Here is an 18,730-nt window from a genome sequence, read left to right on the forward strand (position 1 = left end):
GATGTCGTTAATGACTACCTAAACCGAGACAACAAGACAACTATCGTTAAGGCTATCACTATCGAAAACAGGGTCGTACAAAACCAGGAATAGATGAGTAATGTGTTTTGTAAGTTCTTTTTTCCTCTTCAGAAATCAACTTGTGTTCTACAGTGCTATAGCTGGAAAGGCAGCCATAATCTTGCTTCCTACGGCCTTGTACAGCTGAAGAAGTGCTAACTACCATAAGCAATTAAAAAAATACAGGAGCAGTCCTAGACAATATACACTCAATAGGTATTAAATCAATCAAATATATCATAGCTGAACCTATCTGGCATATAGTCAACCTAATTTTTATCACAGGAATATTTCCCAAACAAATGAAAATAGCTAAAGTTATTCCTACACTAAAGAAGGGTGACCCCACATTTGTAAAGAATTATAGACCGATTTCAGTATGCCCACTTCTCAGCAAAACAGTTGAAAAATTAATTGAAATTTGCATTTCTGGCTACTACGCTAAATTTAATATACTGTCTCTGCCACAGTTCAGGTTTAGTATGGGTCTTTCAACAGAACACGCAGTTATTAGCTTTACTGAATGGATTAGAACACGGTTGGACAAGGGATTAATAGCAGGTTCAGTCTTCACTGATTTTAAAAAAAGCTTTGACAATATTAACCATCAAATTTTGTTTTCTAAATTAGAAAGTTGTGGCATTACCGGCTCGCTTTTGGTACTTCTTAAGAATGATCTTTCAAACAGATATCGAAGTGTTTTCATTAATGATACTTTTTCCCAACGAAGGCTCATCCCCAAAGGAGTACCCCAGAGATCCATTCTTGGTCCGCTTTTACACGTGACATATATTGATGATGTACCCAGTTACTTACATAATTGCTTACATAATTACTTACATAAGTGTTTTCTTTACGCCGATGATATGACAATTGCAACATCTGCCATAAACCCCATTCAACTTTTAGATAAACTACACTGTACGCCGACTGGAAGAGGTGTCATAAAAATTATTTAAGCATAAACCCTGCTAAGCCTCAGTTTATAGGTTTCTATTCTCCTCAAAGATCTACGACACCTAATTTACACATATGAATAAGCAACATTGAAATTAATCAAATAGGTAGTGCGAAGTTTCTAGGAGTCATTGTAGATTCCAATCTAAAATCTGACGCTCATATGGATCTAGTAAAGAAAATTGGCTTCAGCATAAGATCCTTAATTAAAACTTGTTCAGCTTTTAGCATCAATACACTTCTCTCACTTTACCACACTTTCAGCCACACACACATTAAATATTGTATTACTGCTTGGGAAAATACTTATTATACTCGCATTTCTCGCTTGATTAGTATCCAAAAACGGGCAATGAAAATTATAAGATTTACATCCCCTCTTTCATCATCTAAGCCCCTATTTCTAAAATTTGATGTACTTCCTGTTGTTACTACGTATAAAGCTATAGTTTGATGGTCCTGTTGTATAAAGTCAAGAATCATCAAGTTTCCATTGATGCTTTTCCAATTCATTGATTCACTAATAAAAATCCAACTAGGTTTGCTTTGTCAAATAACTTTCTCCTACCAAAAGTTGCTACAAATTATGGTAAACAAACTGCCTGTTTCAGTGCAATTTCCATTGGATCAATCTAAAACCTGATTTTAAAATGTCACCGTTGAGCCGTTTTGGATAGTCTCTAAAGCTTTCGTCACTTTAATCAGTTCTGCATTCTCTCTATTGTTTTCTTTTTTTAGTCATTTACTATATGTCTGTCTATTCTTTCCTGTGCTTACTGAAATTGTTTTGTACAATTCTGATAGGAGGCCCTCCCACAGTTCTTACTTTTGGGCCTCCTCCTGAAGGTGTATCATACTCATATATGTATTGTGTTTTGCATTTATGGTAATAAAACCTAAAACTAAGGAAAGCATAGCAGAAATTACCTGCCTTTTTAATTTAAATTTGGAATCAATTATGACTGAGGTTTAAGAGGAAGCGTTAGCTTGGGGGCTCCTATCTAAATACATGGGAAAGGAGAAATAGTCTTTCTCGGGAACCACTGAACCAAATTTGATGAGATTCATCACATAAAAAAAAAAGCTAAAGTCAATTGACTGTAGGATGCGGATTTCTGATTAAGGCCATAAATGCTTAAAAAAAATTTGATGAAAATTTCAAAATACGAGACTATCAAGTTTACAAATCTGAAGCTTGGCAATGAAAAACAATATAATAATTCTCTAAACTGTACCTAATAATACATATAAAGCAGACAAATTTGATATATTATACACCCCTCTGTGAGTATGACTTTTGCAAAACCTTTTGTAAACATAGTGACCTTTTCATGTAACTTGTAAATTCATATATTCAATTTGTCTGCTCTGGATGCTCTAACAGATGCAGCTTAACAGAAATGTGTTCATAGGTACAGATTTGTAAACTTTGTGCTTCTGTTTTTTTCTAAACTCACTTATTTTCGGCAATTATTGCAAAACAATGCAAGCCCTAAATGAAAATTCTGCTTCCTACAGTCACTAGAAATTGACTTTCTCTCTCAATTGCAACAAATTTCATTAAAAGAAGTCCAGTATTTCTGCATTTTACATGTATTTGAGTAGGAGGGATTGGAGTTTGCCCCGAGCTAAATCTTCCTCTTAAATTAGCAATTAGCTTCATAGCTAATTATATTATTAATTATTAAGGAAAGGGATGTGGAAGAAAAGAAGACTTGGTGCTGGTGGAAGGTGAATTCCGCAGAAATTGAGTTGAGCACGAAATCTCAGCCCGAAGTTTAAGCATTTGAAAAGAAAAATACACTGAATAAGAGATGCGAGTGCCCCTATAAGAGTTAGTTCGGCCAGGTGCATTTCGTGTAAAGCTGTCTGAAGTAAGTATCTGACAACGATGGTGATGCATTCAAGCTAAAGGTTGTGGTGCACACCTGTCAGCACGATAGAAAGCGTGAGGCCGGCCACAACTTCAGCGTTGACGAAAACTGCGTACGTGGGCAGCCCATACAGAAAGAAGAGCTCACAGGAACAAATAACTTCCTTATGAAAACAACAGTGTTCGCTTTTTTGCTATAGAGAAATCGTGGTGATCACGTACGACTGGAAAACACGGACTGAAATAGTCTGCCACTGTGTAAGGGCTGCATCTTGTCGAAATTGTAAAACAGAAGTGCAAATCTTAGATGTGTATATATGGTATTTGCATAAATGTACTAAACCTAACCCTGGGAACATTAGCCAGTGCCATTCATGACCATGATGGCAGATGTGAAACATTGATTCAACCACATGCTACGTGATGTAGCATGTGAGCTCAGGAGCAAACAATACACCTGCGAAAGAAAACATAGGAGAAATTAACAGTATTTCTAAATATTGAAATGTAGAATTAACAATAACGGTTAAATTTTCTAGAGACTTAATATTCTTAATGTTCACTACATATGGTTGTTCCTAAAAACCTAGGCCCTCGGATACCCAATTCTTCTTGCTCACTCTACAACAGCATTTAACATACTGCGGGCCCTCAGTCATGCTTTAATGAGCTCAGGGATGTCTGCAAGGCCAACCAAGAAAAGTGTTGTTTATGGGCATTGTACCAAAGAAGCATGTGGAACGCTTGGTGCTGTTAGCCTTTGAAGCAGTAAGAGAGCACTAAGTTGCACAAGAGAGACCCTTGTGCAACTCAATGCATTATGTATTTGAAAAAAAAAGAAAAGACAACCAGGCCTCCCACTTGCACACCACAGCACTGCTGCTCTCACACACATTGGAAACAAACAATACATGCTCCATGCACAGCCTAGTAATATCGATTTGATGGGCATTTATCTTGATGTCGCTGCCAAATTCCTGCTAGTGGTGAGCCTCCCCCAAGAGTCAAGTTATCGCGAACCACAGCACAGGCTGTCTATGTGCTGCATTAGGCCAACCAAAACAGTGGCACGAATATCATATTTATGAGTGAGACTGACCATTACATGGGCAGAATTAAACCATTCGTAGTGTGTTTTAGAGGAGCACTGCTGCAGTTGAAAGTGGTAGACCACCATTCAATTTTTACAGTGAAGCTGTATATGGCTAGCCAATTTGTCCGTCCATCTGTCTGTCGCCTGTATGTCAAAAACTCCTTCAGCGAAACCTCATATGCGCATGTGCAAAAAGAAAAAAAAAAAAGAGAACGAGAAAGAGAGGTGTGCAATTGGCTGCGCCAGTAGTGATGTGGTTGCTCTTCATTGCAGCCGAGCACGCGCACAACAGTTTCTCTACAGCTCCGAAATGGGTAGGCCACGTACTCCTGAGGAGCAGGCAGCTTTCGACCAGGAACGCCACGAGCAGAACCGGGAATGAGCTCATCTATGCCGTGCTGATGCAGCTGCCCGGGCACAAGAACAGGCTCATACAGCCGAGCGCAAGCAGCAACTACGTACCGAGAATCCAGCAGCCTGTCAAGCAGTCATTTAATGAACTGTCGGGATTAACCCAGTGCTAAACATAGGGCTGCATTTTTTAGCTTCGCTTGTTAACTATCTGTATGGAGTGCTTGGGCGGTGATTTTTCTCAAATTCTGCAGAGTCCCAGCAAAAAGTCCCAGCTTTATGTATAACTAAGGTAAAACCAAACGCAATTGCGCAACAAGCAATTCAGGATGCTAAAAATGACTATTTCCATGTCCAATCACCTTGAGAAGGTGGTGTTGAAGGAGGGAGCTTGAACTGGCCACTGGAAGGTCTGCTGTGCCTCTTTTCAGCCTCTGATCTTAAGGGACGATGAGGAGTGAGCTGGCATTAAAAAAAAAAAAAAAAAAAGAAGGCAGAGTGAGTTCATGCTTGGGTGCCACATAAGATCTAAGATGCCACAAAAGCTTTTTTCATGTATGTACCAGGCAGAGTACCGATATGGCAAATCAGTTCTACGGAAATCTGCAAAAAAAATTAAGAAAAAATTAATCAATTCTGGGGTTTTACGTGCCAAACCAGGATCTGATTATGAGGCATGCTGTAGGGGGGGATACCGGGTTAATTTTGATCACCTGGAGTTCTTTAGCATGCACCTAATGCACGGTACAAAGGCGCTTTTGCACTTCGCCCCCATCGAAATGCAGTCGTGGCAGTGGGGATTCGATCCCGCGTGAAATCCGCAAAGTGGAGGAAGGTTCATGAAAGGAAAAATTGCCACATGACAGTCCTGTGCTACTGTCGGATGACAACTTTCCCTATCATGAGCCTTGCTGTCCTTCGTGAATTTTGACAGAACTGATATGCCATATTCAGTGTCCCTATGCTTCGAGCTGTTGATTGACTCAGCCTTGCCTTGCTATCTGCTTGCCTCCTGAGTATGCTCTATGAACCAACTGCTCTGAAAGGCATTGGTTCAGAGTTCAATCCCTGAACCAGAATGAAGTTTTGTTCAACGGCGACCTTTTTTCTTTTTTTTGTTAGAAACCTATATGGGTTTTTTTTGTTGCCTCACGCTTCTGTCAGGTGGATGACAATTTTCTCTTTCACAGTACCAATTAACAGCAGTTTCACAGCTCTATGGCAAAGTTTCGAATTTTTATCAGCCTTGTGTGGAACGTGTTTGTACATGACCAGTGGGGACATCTGAATATTTGACATTTCAATTACGAGCTGAAGTCTTAGTAATTTGATTCTGGAACATCTGCCAAGTCTATAGTAGCATAAAAAAGATAATTTGAGTGAACCCAAATGCTTCTGCATGCTTGTAATGCCCCTTAAGGTCACATATGTTGTAACATATTCTTAATTTCAAATTAACATTACATGTAAATAAAAAAAATCAAAAATATACATAAGAGCTTCTGTGCCTTGCCCACTTTTTTATTTTTGCCACCATCAAATCTTAGAGGCATTTCAAGCTGTCAACATGGCGGTGCTAGGAATTATGGGGTTAATAACCGAACACAACAATAACATCATTTTTTTTTTTAAGGAGGGCTTTGAAACTTTATACTCCCACTGTACACCTACTTGCATATAAAGCTGTAATTCTGCCAATGCTAGACTATGCATCTGTAATTTGGGACCCTTCTACTAAAACTGGCACTAACAAGATAGAAATGGTGCAAAGAAAAGCAGCTCGTTTCATTTATAACAGTTTCGGATGCACTTCAGTGACAGACCTCTTAACAAAAGCAAAACTGCCACCATTAATGCACGGAAACCATATATCACGACTAAAATTCCCTTTTCAACTTATTAATGGTCATTATAAGACAGATCTCACGGGAATAATTACTTTTTCATCTGGTTATGCTACTAGGCAACGACATAGCCGAACAATAACCCCATTTAGTACGCGTAATAATTGTTTTAAGTATTCCTTCTTTCCACGAACAGTGGTTGAATGGAATCATCTAACCAATGACCAAGTTTTAAAATCATCACTTTCGGCGTTTGTTTCAAGTATTGAGTAAAAATGTGTTATTTTGCTGTGCCACTGCTATGTTCAAGCTCTGTTGACCTGATTTGTATTGTGTTTGTTGCCTATGCTATAGTGTTTTTTACATATGTATTGTTTCCCACCCTGCTAAAATCCCCAGTGGGGATTGCAGTATTGATAAATAAATAAAAAAAAATAAAAATAACATATATTAAGTGCCGTGACAACCAACACAGAAAAAAAAGTTCGGAAATTTAGAAATATACTGCTTTTCTTTTTTCCCTCCCACACAATAATTTTTTAAGGACATTTATAAATCAGCAGACAATAATTTTGAACGTGCTCCAAAAGAAAACTCACCTGTTCATTCAGTTCAATGATCGGTGCCTCTGATCCTTTATCAGTAGTCGGTGGTAGGTCGTACCACTGAGACTGTGACTTCTCCTCATGCTGGGAGCTCAGCGATGCAGCAGAGTTGCGCCTTAGGGTAAGTCCTGTGCTGTCACGACTCTTCTTTCCATGCGATTTGTGTGGTGACACCACCGAGTTCTGCTTTGCAAACACTGAGGGCACAAGCGCCCTGGCCATCGGTGTGCTTTGTGGCTTCCCAGGTACACTTGGCAGGCTGGGGCAGAGCAAGGTGCAGGTAAAGTGTAAAAGCAGTAGCAAGTTGCATTGTTGATTGACAATGTGCAACGATGTGCGACTTGGTAACAAAAAAAGCCAATCTGGTCTGAAATGTGAAGGAGTTTCAAAATAAATCCATGAGGTAAATCCACAATAAATACACATACAGCGCTTTAGAGAGGGAAAAAGCTGGGGCTGGTGCTGTGATAAAAGAACAAAAGCAAAGGGTCTTTTTATCTCAAAAAGTGAAAAGAAACTTCAGAGGCTGATAACACTGTACTGAATTTAACTCTACATAATAACAAGTATTAATCCAGCATAGCTTACCATACCATATTTTAGGTAACCAACATAGCTGCACGATGTCACTTTACGACTGTGTAAGCACAAAGCCAGGACAAATTTGTAATAGACACCTAAATAATATCTCTCTTGAAATCCAGAAAAGACTGATTTGAGCTTAAGTGATGCTGTGATGTGTGGTGCGCGACATGGTGCGGTGATCGCGACGGTCAAGAGCAGACGACACTGAGTGCACGCGGGCCGAGGTGGAAGAAGGAAAACAACGACGCCGAAGAGCGTCCGGCACGAGAACGCGCGGCGCATGAAAGACAACAAAAAGAAGAGAAGCAACCAATTAGAAAAGACCACGGGGCGTCAGGCAGCCAATCCGAGAATGCCAAATCGGTCAGACCAGAAGAAAAAGCGTGGTGCGCTGGCAGAAAGAGAGGACAAGCAAGGAGACGCACAGGAGACGCAGGGGAGATGCCAGGAGAGTCCCAGGAAGCGACGGCAGGAGGAGGTCAACCACCGGAGCGGGCGTTGAAGACAGGCCGTCAGGTTCCGGACCCAAGCCCACCAGGACTTCACCCGCCCGGGGCCTCCTGCCAACCTGTTCCTGTGCGTCGCCCGTCTACCCGAGCGTGCCGTCAGCTCCTCAACGCCGGTGAGCTTCTACGCCAGTGGGCAGGACGAGAACAGTCGGGCTACGGGCCCGAGTTCTACGCCAGCTGCCCGGCCAGAACGCCACCCCCGTCTGCCGTGCCGCCTGCTGCTTGAGGCCGGCGTTCGAGCTTCTGCACCCGTGGGCGAGACGAGAACAGTCGGGCTTCGGGCCCGAGTTCTACGCCAGCTGCCCGGCCAGAACGCCAACGCCATCTACTCGTGCCACCAAGCCGCCTGCTTTTCCTCGCCTAGCCAGAGCGGGCGCACTCTGGTCGCCCGGTCGGTCAGCTTACACCGCGACCTATGGTGAGACCGACGCCACTCCTTTCACCAGCTTGTCGCCGCGTTGCCGCGTCGAGACTGTGACGCGTCCCCGCTCTCGTGGCAAGCCCGGACTCGCGCACTCGTTAACCTCATGCAAGCCCTATGTGTGTTCTTTGTCGCAATGTCTTCTTGAGTGTTTATTTTAGGCATGCTTTCTATTTCTTTCTATTTGCTTTATGCCTCCTTCTAGTTTGATTAAAAGTCCTTGTGTGTGTGTTCAAACCAACGGCTTTGTCCTCAATTGGGTTCTCGGAGGCTCCGCCTAAGAGAACCATCCGAACCATTGAGTACACGAACCTTTGCCCCATATTAGGGTCATCACAGATGCCTTAGAATAAGAAACAAAAAGAGTGGGTGGATAATACACATTCCCACTGCTGCAATACCTACATTATGCATCATGGCTAAAGCCTTAATTACTACATCATCAGTTCTTGTATTACTAGACTGAAAAATTACAGCCACATTGTGGATCTTATGGCACAAACATGGCACAGATGATCACAATCTTTATGAACAAGAAAGGAAAGAAGAAAACAAAAGCCCAGTCCCTTGTACTCCGCTAATGCTGTCCAGGCAGCGTTTTGTTGTCGGGATAACTCTAAGGTTTTATTGATACCCTCCTAATTATGCATGTCCACCCTAAAGGCAAATGTATAAAATAGCACTGACACTGAATGTTTATGCCTCTATATGAACAGTGAGAAGCTTACAGGCAATATAATTTTTTTGTCCTTTTGTCACACTCTGCCTTTAAAATTGTGCTGGTGCTTTTCTCCATTCAAGGGTATTCTTCCGAGGCCTATATTTCAGCATCAGCATGGTCACATAAGGTGTAAAGCAGAAGTTTAACCACTAATAATCAAGGTTTTTATGATTAAAGCAAGCTTTGTATATGCAAAAGACATTGAAATATCCATTGCAATTTTCATTTTTTTAGAATACCATCCAAGTGATCACCAATTATGAATCACAATGTATAGGCACTATGTTCATGTATACAGTGTCATCATTCTTGTTTTACAGAATTTTTAAAAATAGCCTGTTGCTTGTAATGTAATTCTAGTCCTTGAGCTGGATTGTTCAGAGAAGCAGACATTACTTGCATGAGAAATCGAAACATATTGAGGTACAGTTAAACATCTATATAACGAATTTCAATATAACGAAATTCTCGATACAATGAAGTATTTAACTTTTCATAACCTCTTCTCCATACAACACCATCTAATTCGAGCCTCAATATAACAAAGCGTTTTGTATGCAATTTCAATATAACGAAACTTTGCTTGTGCAGCAAAGGAATGCCGAGACAATAAATGGAAACTTCCGCAGGTGCAGATGGTCAACTGATTTAATTATAAGCCGCTGCTTGCCTCATGTTCCATATAAAGTCAAGTGTGATAAGATCATATTGCGCTGCGCGCACTTTGTGCGTTATGTGTGAGTGAAAGTGTGTGAGGGTGAGAGAGAAAGTTGGTGGCTTCATGCACGAATGCAGTCTCCCCGTGCAAGCAACGGGAAAGAGAGGGAGGGGAGTGAGCTAGCGGTAACACAATGACGCACGCGCGAGGGGTGAGGGCAGTGGCATAGCTAGGTCGTCTGGCACCCGGGGCCGTTAGCTCTTCTGTCACACCCCCACACCCCCCCCAGGTGTAGTCGAGGAAGGCGAGGATATCGACAATTTTCGGGTGTCTTCAGACGTACATGACACCCCCCCCACCCCTTTGCTATGCCACTGGGTGAGGGGTAAGTTGGTGCACGTCTTGGCCATGGTTGCGCATGGGTGTGAGTGCAGCTAGCTGAGTGCATATGCAGCCACGTGCCCTGTTCAGAGCTAAAGTGCAGCGGGTGGAAAGAGTGGGCTTGCCGAAATGGCATGGCATCATGTAAGCTGTCTTTCCGTGCGTTTAGTATGGAAGGTTGCGTAATCTCGAGTTTCGGCGACCCACTGGAGTGAGAGGCAGATGAAGCATTCACTCTCCGCTGCGCTGCCGGCGTTTTTCATGATAGCATCATCCCAGTGCGGGTGACGATATCAGCCGTCTGGGCGGATCGCGCGTGAAAGCGTGGCTGGGTTCGCTTAATTCGTACCGCCTATGTGAAGATATCGTCAAGGCGGCATGAAATCATATCATTCGTCACAGACGGACAAATTCATTAAACTAATTGTTTTCTCACTGAAATTCGCATTTTTTGATTGCCCAATAATTCGGAAAATTCTGTGGCCCCTTTCTGTGTAAGAAAAATTGATTGGCAACTGTACTCATTTGAATAAAAGGTTGAATTTCACTAAACGAAATTTCAGTATAACGAAGCAAATTGCAGATTTTATCTACTTTGTTATATGGAAGTTTAACTGTAATTAACAAAGGAATAACTAATTAACTTTTTCATGAATTACCTTATGGCACATATTATAATGAGTGGGCTAGGCTGCAGCGGCACCGGCACCATGTTTAATCGCTGCTTGCTCTTCATGCAGTTCTTCGGCTTCCTTGCTGTACTCCCCCTTTGCGGTGTCACATGGCTTGGAACTGCTTCGTCTGACTTGGCTCCCTCGGCGGTCGAGCACGTGGACGTCATCGAGTGCTTGCCCAAGAACTGCGCTATCGCTACCATATGCGATTACCTCGGCGTGTCCCACTTCAAGCTACAGCATGCCAGTCACCCCGATGCCCTGTCCTTTGATCAGCCAATCATCGACAACTCTCGGTCTGTGACGTCAGCAGCCGACGGTATAAATGTCCAGCGCGTGGATCGTCTCTTCAGTGGGCTAGGCTGCAGCGGCACCGGCACCATGTTTAATCGCTGCTTGCTCTTCATGCAGTTCTTCGGCTTCCTTGCTGTACCCCCCTTTTGCGGTGTCACATGGCTTGGAACTGCTTCGTCTGACTTGGCTCCCTCGGCGGTCGAGCACGTGGACGTCATCGAGTGCTTGCCCAAGAACTGCGCTATCGCTACCATATGCGATTACCTCGGCGTGTCCCACTTCAAGCTACAGCATGCCAGTCACCCCGATGCCCTGTCCTTTGATCAGCCAATCATCGACAACTCTCGGTCTGTGACGTCAGCAGCCGACGGTATAAATGTCCAGCGCGTGGATCGTCTCTTCAGTGGGCTAGGCTGCAGCGGCACCGGCACCATGTTTAATCGCTGCTTGCTCTTCATGCAGGTATGTTACTATTCTGATGCCGAGTGTATCCGATCTGATGATCGCTTTCTGCTGCTGCTCCCTTGCCCACAACGTCTTGTATCTTGCTGTTCGCATGCATTGTATTGCGCAAGTTGTCTCCTATTAAGCGGAGATGTGGAAATCAACCCTGGCCCGGGCCCTCGGTCTAAGTCTAGGCGTGCATCCGGTTCTGCTCCCGATGAGAATGACGATGCTCGCCCTTCCTTTGATAGCCATGATAAAAACGACCCTTCGGTATCCGATATGTTCTCTAAATTATTGGAGGGGCAGACCCAGTTGGCACGAGATGTTGCGGAAATTAAGTCATTTCAACAGTCAGTTGCGCGTCGCTTTGATGTTTTAGAGTCACGTGTTCATGCACTAGAATCCACTCCTATGTCCAAAGACTCTAGTTTACTGCGTGATTTACGCGCTGAAATAAATGCCTTGACTACTAAGGTAACGGACTTGGTCTTAAAAAATGATAGCCTTGAAAACCATTCTCGTAGAAACAATCTGATAATACACGGTATTTCTGAAGTAATGGATGAAAACGCTACCACCCTGATGAGTGCAGTTTCATCTGTGTTTACTCAGCACCTGAATACTAGCTGCCCTCGTATTGAGCGCTGCCACAGGCTCGGTAGAGCACGCACTGGTTACATTCGTCCCGTCATTCTTAAACTTTCTAACTTCAGCGACAGAACCGAGGTTCTTAGGAACGCTTCAAAACTCAAGGGCTCAAATTTCGTGATTAAAGAAGACTTCTCTTCTAGGGTTCGGTTAATTCGGAAAAAAATCTGGGATGCATCAGCCTCTTTTCGGGACAGCGGTTCTGTTGTGAAGTTGAGATACGATCATGCTTTCATTAACAAGGTTCGTTATAACTGGGATGACAGTTCAAACTCATTAGTAATGGCACCCGCTCAACGTGCTTCTTCTGAGTCTGGCCATTTGACTTCCCTTCCATCCACTTCCTGAATTCGTCCTGGTCATTTTGAGAACCTTGTTGTCTTGAATATAAACGCTCGTAGTATTGTTAAAAAATTTCCTGATTTATTGTCCCTTATATCTATTCATTCCCCCCATGTTATCGGCATCACTGAGACTTGGCTGCACAATGGTATTTATGAATCTGAGTTCACTCCACCCGGTTTTGTTGCCGTGCGCTTAGACAGAGTTAGCGGTACTGGTGGTGGAGTGGCACTGCTTATCCGGTCGGATATACGATTCTCAGTCTTGCCTTCTCCTCCAGAAACAGAATCCGTGTGGTGTAAAATTTACCTTCACAATCGGCGTATTGTGATTAGTGTTATATATCGTCCCCCCGGCTCTACTCTTGATGTTCTTCATGCTGTTTCAAACTTCATGAGTGAGATCAACATTGCTTCGTCAAATTTTATCTGTATGGGTGACTTCAACGCCCCTGGCATCCACTGGCCGTCATTGTCTGCAGTCGGTCGCGACACAGCTATTTGTAAAGAACTAATCAACATTTCCTTGTCCTTTGGTCTCACCCAGGTTGTTTCTAGCGCAACCAGATTAAATTCCGTCCTTGACTTAGTTTTTTTAAGCGCTAACCTAGCCGAACGTGACTTTTCTTGCGACGTAATCGATGGTATTTCAGACCATAGAGGCGTTTTAGTGTCACTCTCCTGTCCAATTTCGAAATCCCCCTACACGTTTACTAGTTTCCCTGATTTCACTCGTGCGGACGACAACTCCATTACTGATGCCTTATCTCATCATTTCGATACGTTTAGTGCACTTGCAGACAACCAGGACGTCAACTGCCTTGCTAATTACTTTGAGCGTCTTGTCAAATCATGTATCGAACGTTTTGTGCCCATTAAGACTAAGAAAAAAAATTCTGACATTCCTTGGATGACTCGCGATATCTTGCATTTGTCCCGTTGCGTTCGAAGGTTAAGGCGTTCCAGAAGAGGCACTGATCCCATGGCATTGGATAGGTTTCTTAAGGCAAAGAAAGAACTCAATCTTATGTTGCAAAATGCCAAGGATTTCTTTTTTCGCGTTCGCCTGCACAATTTGTTAAGGACTAACCCACGAAAATTTTGGTCTTCTATTTTACCTCGCGGTGCTTCATCCACTTCTTTCAGAATAGATAATGACGTCACCAACGACCCGGTGGTGATATCCGATGCTTTCAACAAGTATTTCCAATCCGTGTTTGTTTGCGATAACAACCTTATCCCGACACTTACCACTATAGTTTCTTCTGAAGCAATCACTGACGTTGAGATAAACTGCGAAGGCGTCCTCAACCTTATATTAAACCTGGATGTTAAGAAATGCACCGGTCCGGACGGGATACACAATGCGTTCCTTGTTCGTTATTCGTTGTGGTCATCAAAATATCTGTCAGTCATATTCAGAAAGTCCTTATCATCCTCTACTGTACCTTCTTTATGGAAGTTAGCCAAAGTGCTCCCTCTTTATAAATCTGGAGATAAGCAGTGTTTGTCGAATTACAGACCAATTTCACTGACGTCACAGTCATGCAAAATGTTGGAACACATCATTCATAAGCACATCACGCTCTTTCTGGAATCAAATAATTTATTGTCTAACATGCAACATGGGTTTAGGCGCGGCTTTAGCACGTTAACGCAGCTAGTTGAGTTCACGCATGACATTTCATTTAACCTTGACGTAGGCAACCAGGTCGATGCAATTTTTATAGATTTCTCGAAGGCATTTGACACCGTTTTACATTCTAAACTTATTGCTAAACTTAATGTTGTACTGAATAATCCTCATTTGGTTAACTGGATTTTAAGCTTTCTCTCATTTCGCTCCCAGTTCGTCTCTTACAGTTCGACTGACTCCGCTACTGTTGATGTGACATCAGGCGTGCCCCAAGGCTCCGTCCTTGGGCCACTTCTTTTTTTATTATACATAAACGATTTGCCACTTCACTACTCTTCTAACATCCGTCTCTATGCTGATGACTGCGTTTTATATGAAGTGATTAAATCTTCTAATGATCATTATCGCCTTCAAGAGTCGTTTTCTAGGTTTTGCGATTGGTGTAACACTTGGCAAATGAACATTAATTTCAATAAAACCGTTCTGATGTCTTTCTGCAACAAATCTTCCCCCTCCCTTTTCAGTTACTCGTCCAATGGCCGTACAGTAGATAAGGTTTCTGAGTATAAGTATCTTGGTGTAATTTTTACGCATAACATGTCATGGTCCAAACACATTGACTACATATGCAGTAAAGCACTAAAAAAGTTAGGTTACTTGAGGCGAACGCTAACCCGATCTCCTAAAGACACAAAGTTACTAATGTATAAATCTCTAATCCGCCCTGTTCTTGATTATGCATCTGTAGTTTGGAGCCCGCATAAGCAGTTGGAGATTACTAAACTAGAGGCTATACAGAAAAAAGCTGTGCGATTTATATGTCATCGTTACGATCGAGACTTTTCGCCCTCTTCAGCACTTTCTTCCTTGAACCTAAACACGCTCTCTTCTCGTCGCCGTATCGACTCATTAAAATTCTTGCACTCCATAGTCAATTCTTTAGTTAGGCTCTCAAATGATAATTACATTAACTTCACGCCGGGATCATCCACGAGAAGACATCATGACCTAAACTTGATACCCTACTACGCACGTACTAACATGTTCAAATTCAGCTTCTTTCCCCGCTCAATCGAAGACTGGAATTCATTACCTGGATCCATTCGCTCATGCTCATCCCAAATTTTTGCAACCGCCATCCCAGATGCATAATCATGGGTATAGGTATGGGCATAATCAGGCATGGGTATGCCTGGCAGCATTTGTATTTGTATAACTTGTGTATTCTTTCACCAGTGCTCTTTTGCAAAAGTGTTTACTTGTATTTTTGTGTATTTTCTTTTTTATCTGTGGTCTTTAAAAGTGTTCACTTGTGTATACAGCTGTATACTCCAATGCTTTTTTTTTGTACATTTTCTTAACCCACTCCTGCTATAGCGCAAATTGCGCTGCAGTATGTATAAATAAATAAATAAATAAAAATAATTTACGAATTGCAGCCAGTCAGTCTGCAAGGCGTATCCACTTGGAATGAATTCCCAGAAAGACACCAGTCTGAAGATATGCACATCAAACTCACTGTAAAAATGCACTGTTCCACTCTTAACAAAATGCTCTTTTATGCATTGAAGCACAAAAGTAACTGAAACGCCCATATAGTTCGTCCCATACGTTTGGAAATAACATCTCACAACAGGTGTCATCCTGGAAATTAATTTCATGTGGATACTTCTTGTAAACTCACCGGCTACAATTTGTAAATTGCAATGTGCCGTAAAGCAATTTATGAAAAGGCTAATTAGTCAATTTTGTTAATTAGTTCAATTATTTGTGCTAGTAATGTTTGCCTCTTCGAACAATCCAGCTCAAGGACAAGAATTATGCCATCTGTCACAGGTGATTTTTAAGAGTCTGTAAAACTTAAAAATGATTACCACGTATGCAATCCTATAGTTTGCAAACAACATACAAATTTACAAATAACACCTAAATTTTATGAGGTGCAAATTCAAAAATGCCAACTTTGTTAATACAGTTGAACCTCGTTATAACGATGTTGCATCAGACACAAAAATGCCGTCTATCGAATATCTAATATTCATTATAAGTATATTTGCGTTACATGCTTTTCAGATTTACTTTGTTATGTCTGTGTTTGTTACATTGAGGTACAACTGCAGTTTTGTCTACAGAGAGTAAAAAAGCACAAAACTATGCTTGTCACATTACTTAAGCAGGTTGCAAATCTAAATTCCAGGCTGCAGAATAGGCCTCGCCCAGGGTAGGTCATACAGCACCGGCAACATCACAACGTGACCACCTGAACGCACCCAGTGGCTCTGGTAGGCAAAACGGCTGCTGCTAGCTGCCGGCATGCTGCAGTCGAGTGGTGAAGGCTCCCTAGTGGTGCAGTGCGTGGTGCGGGTGCACAGCACGTAAATACGTTTATTTAAAAAAAAAAGATATATATATATATTTTTTTTTTGCCTGAGCTTCCACAATCATCTTGTCAGACAGGTTAACAGCACTGCACGCTGAAGAACATCAGTGCGACGAAAACTGCATGCAAAACTGACAATGCTAGCTTTTTTACTTGTGGAAGTGAACCATGTGTTGGTCTGTGATTGACTATAATAAAGAGCAGCGGCAACGGCTTTTCTGTGGAAAGGCGGCACGTTTGTTGTGGCGTAATAAAGTGTGCAGCGAAAAACAGCGGTGATATCGCTTCATCTTTGTGTAAGGAAATGCACCACATTGTGTGTGCATGGCGTACTGTGTGATTTATTAGCAATGGGTCTCGCTTGCGAAAATGTTTACATGCATTTCATGTAATAGGGCCATTCACAGTGATTAGACGTTGACACAACTTCAAGGGCTGTAATTTGTGTGTAGGTAAGAATGAATGAGATACGACGATCTGCGAGTGCATATACCTGGATGCCATCTGCACTGTGCCCAGAAAAAAAATTTCGTATCAGTGTAATTTATCGGCTGGAAAGTATGACTGTGAATGAGCTCCTAGCATGTTTTTATCAGTGCTAGAAAAGCGTACGCTTCGCCATGGGGAATGCATAAGAGACCCACTGAAATAAATTATCATGTTTAACTGCAAATCTCTCATGGGTCTTCAGTAAAACAGTGAACTTTCTTGTTTCCTTTATTGTTATACTTACTTTTACGGCAGGAACCTTAAACTGTGATCAACCGCTTTGTGTCCCTTCCTTCAAGTCTCATGTTTTACTTGCTGCAACTTCCCAAAATTATGAATTACCAACTGGCCTACACCCACACTCTGCTATGTGATCACAAGTTGAAAGTAGCAAAGGGAGGCAGCAGACATGTTGGAGGCATTAGGCACAGCGAAGTTACGGTGCAATGGATTATGTATTAATGTATGTTTTGTGTACTCGCATGACAATGGATAATAGTTCAAGTCATTTAAATTATGGTGCTTAACAGCCCTAAGCTCTACAGTAGCTTATGTAGAATATTTGGGGGGGGGGGGGGCTCCAGATGAATTTTAACATTGAGGTTTCTTACCATGCACTTAAACCAGGATTCCAACCTGATCGGGATTAAAACACCGCTGCTGGGTATGGATCCACTGAGCCGCCATGAAGGGTATGGCTGATAATTGCAGACAAAGTTAATCTTATGCACCTTTTAATACTGCAGTGTAAATGGGACGTAACTTAAGTATCTTCATGTTAATGGAATGCAAACGTCTTTCCCAAAGACCAGCCATTTAAATGAAGTGTTGTTTTGACACAGTGAAAATGTGCATCTTCTGTGGTAGCTTTAGAAGAGAAATTTTTTTTTACTTTTTGATCTATGGAAGAGGCATTCTTATGAAATCACCATATGCTGACTTAAACGAACCACGCACTGGACAGCAATGCGTTGTTGTGCAAGTAAAATGAGGACGGTTACTTCCCAAGCACAATTCGCAGGTGCTGTCACTTCAAAAAATAGCAATATGCAGCAATTTAGATACAAGCAACACTCTCATACAGAGAGATTCAGCCAGCTGAATGTCTTTTGCCAACCAGCGCCCACTTCAGAGGTGCAGCAGATGGGAGTGGCACTAGCAGTGACATCATGCCGTTTGCAAACAGGCAGAGGTCTACCGTTAAATTTTCTATTTTTTTTTGCAGATCCCATGATTCACCAACTTTTCATGCCAATTGGATGTATGTATGTAAGCAATTCATATGTATATGTAGACCAAAATCAAATGCCTAACACACTCAGAGGCCCAAAACCAGCCTAATAGAGAAAATCTTTAGAGCTGCAAGCAATAATAAGATAAAATATGTAGTACCTGGTCACAGAGGCTGTTTTCCTGTTACTGCTAAAAAAAAAAAGAAAGAAAGAAAAACAAATTTGTTAGTAAATGAGAATAAGACAGTGAAGCCACTTTAAAAGCATCATATGCAAAATATAATAACAAACAAGCCTTTAACAAGTCACATTCAAGCAATAGCTGTCAGCCTTCAATTAGCTCATGAAAATAATCATTTGAACGACCTGCACCATTGACCATCAATTGCGTAAAATGAAAAGAAAAAAAGGAGAGAGAGAGAGAAGAGAGAGAGAGAGAGAGCATCCCGTGCCTCATAGAGGACTATGAAGGAGTGGTAATTTGGCTAAGGTTGCAAGTTGGGCTTGCTGGTATGCCATACTGAAGGCCTT

At 42.1% G+C, this 18,730-nt stretch overlaps 1 protein-coding gene across 3 annotated transcripts in view; it reads right to left on the reverse strand.

Annotated features, from left to right (window-relative positions):
• The window catches only part of mbc (dedicator of cytokinesis protein myoblast city), a 107,943-nt gene that overhangs the window by 9,313 nt on the left and 79,900 nt on the right, over positions 1–18,730 (reverse strand). For 2 of the 3 annotated variants that reach the window (XM_050190918.3, XM_050190916.3), the window contains exons 39-41: positions 18,360–18,389; positions 6,778–7,042; positions 4,697–4,796 (exon numbers count right to left, since the gene is read on the reverse strand). In XM_050190918.3, coding sequence (XP_050046875.1) covers positions 4,697–4,796; positions 6,778–7,042; positions 18,360–18,389 — 395 coding nt within the window. The remainder of the gene's footprint in view (positions 1–4,696; positions 4,797–6,777; positions 7,043–18,359; positions 18,390–18,730) is intronic. The other variant, XM_050190917.3, reaches the window with a different exon arrangement.

The sequence above is a fragment of the Dermacentor andersoni genome, chromosome 1 (assembly GCF_023375885.2).
Source record: "Dermacentor andersoni chromosome 1, qqDerAnde1_hic_scaffold, whole genome shotgun sequence".
NCBI lineage: Eukaryota > Metazoa > Arthropoda > Arachnida > Ixodida > Ixodidae > Dermacentor > Dermacentor andersoni.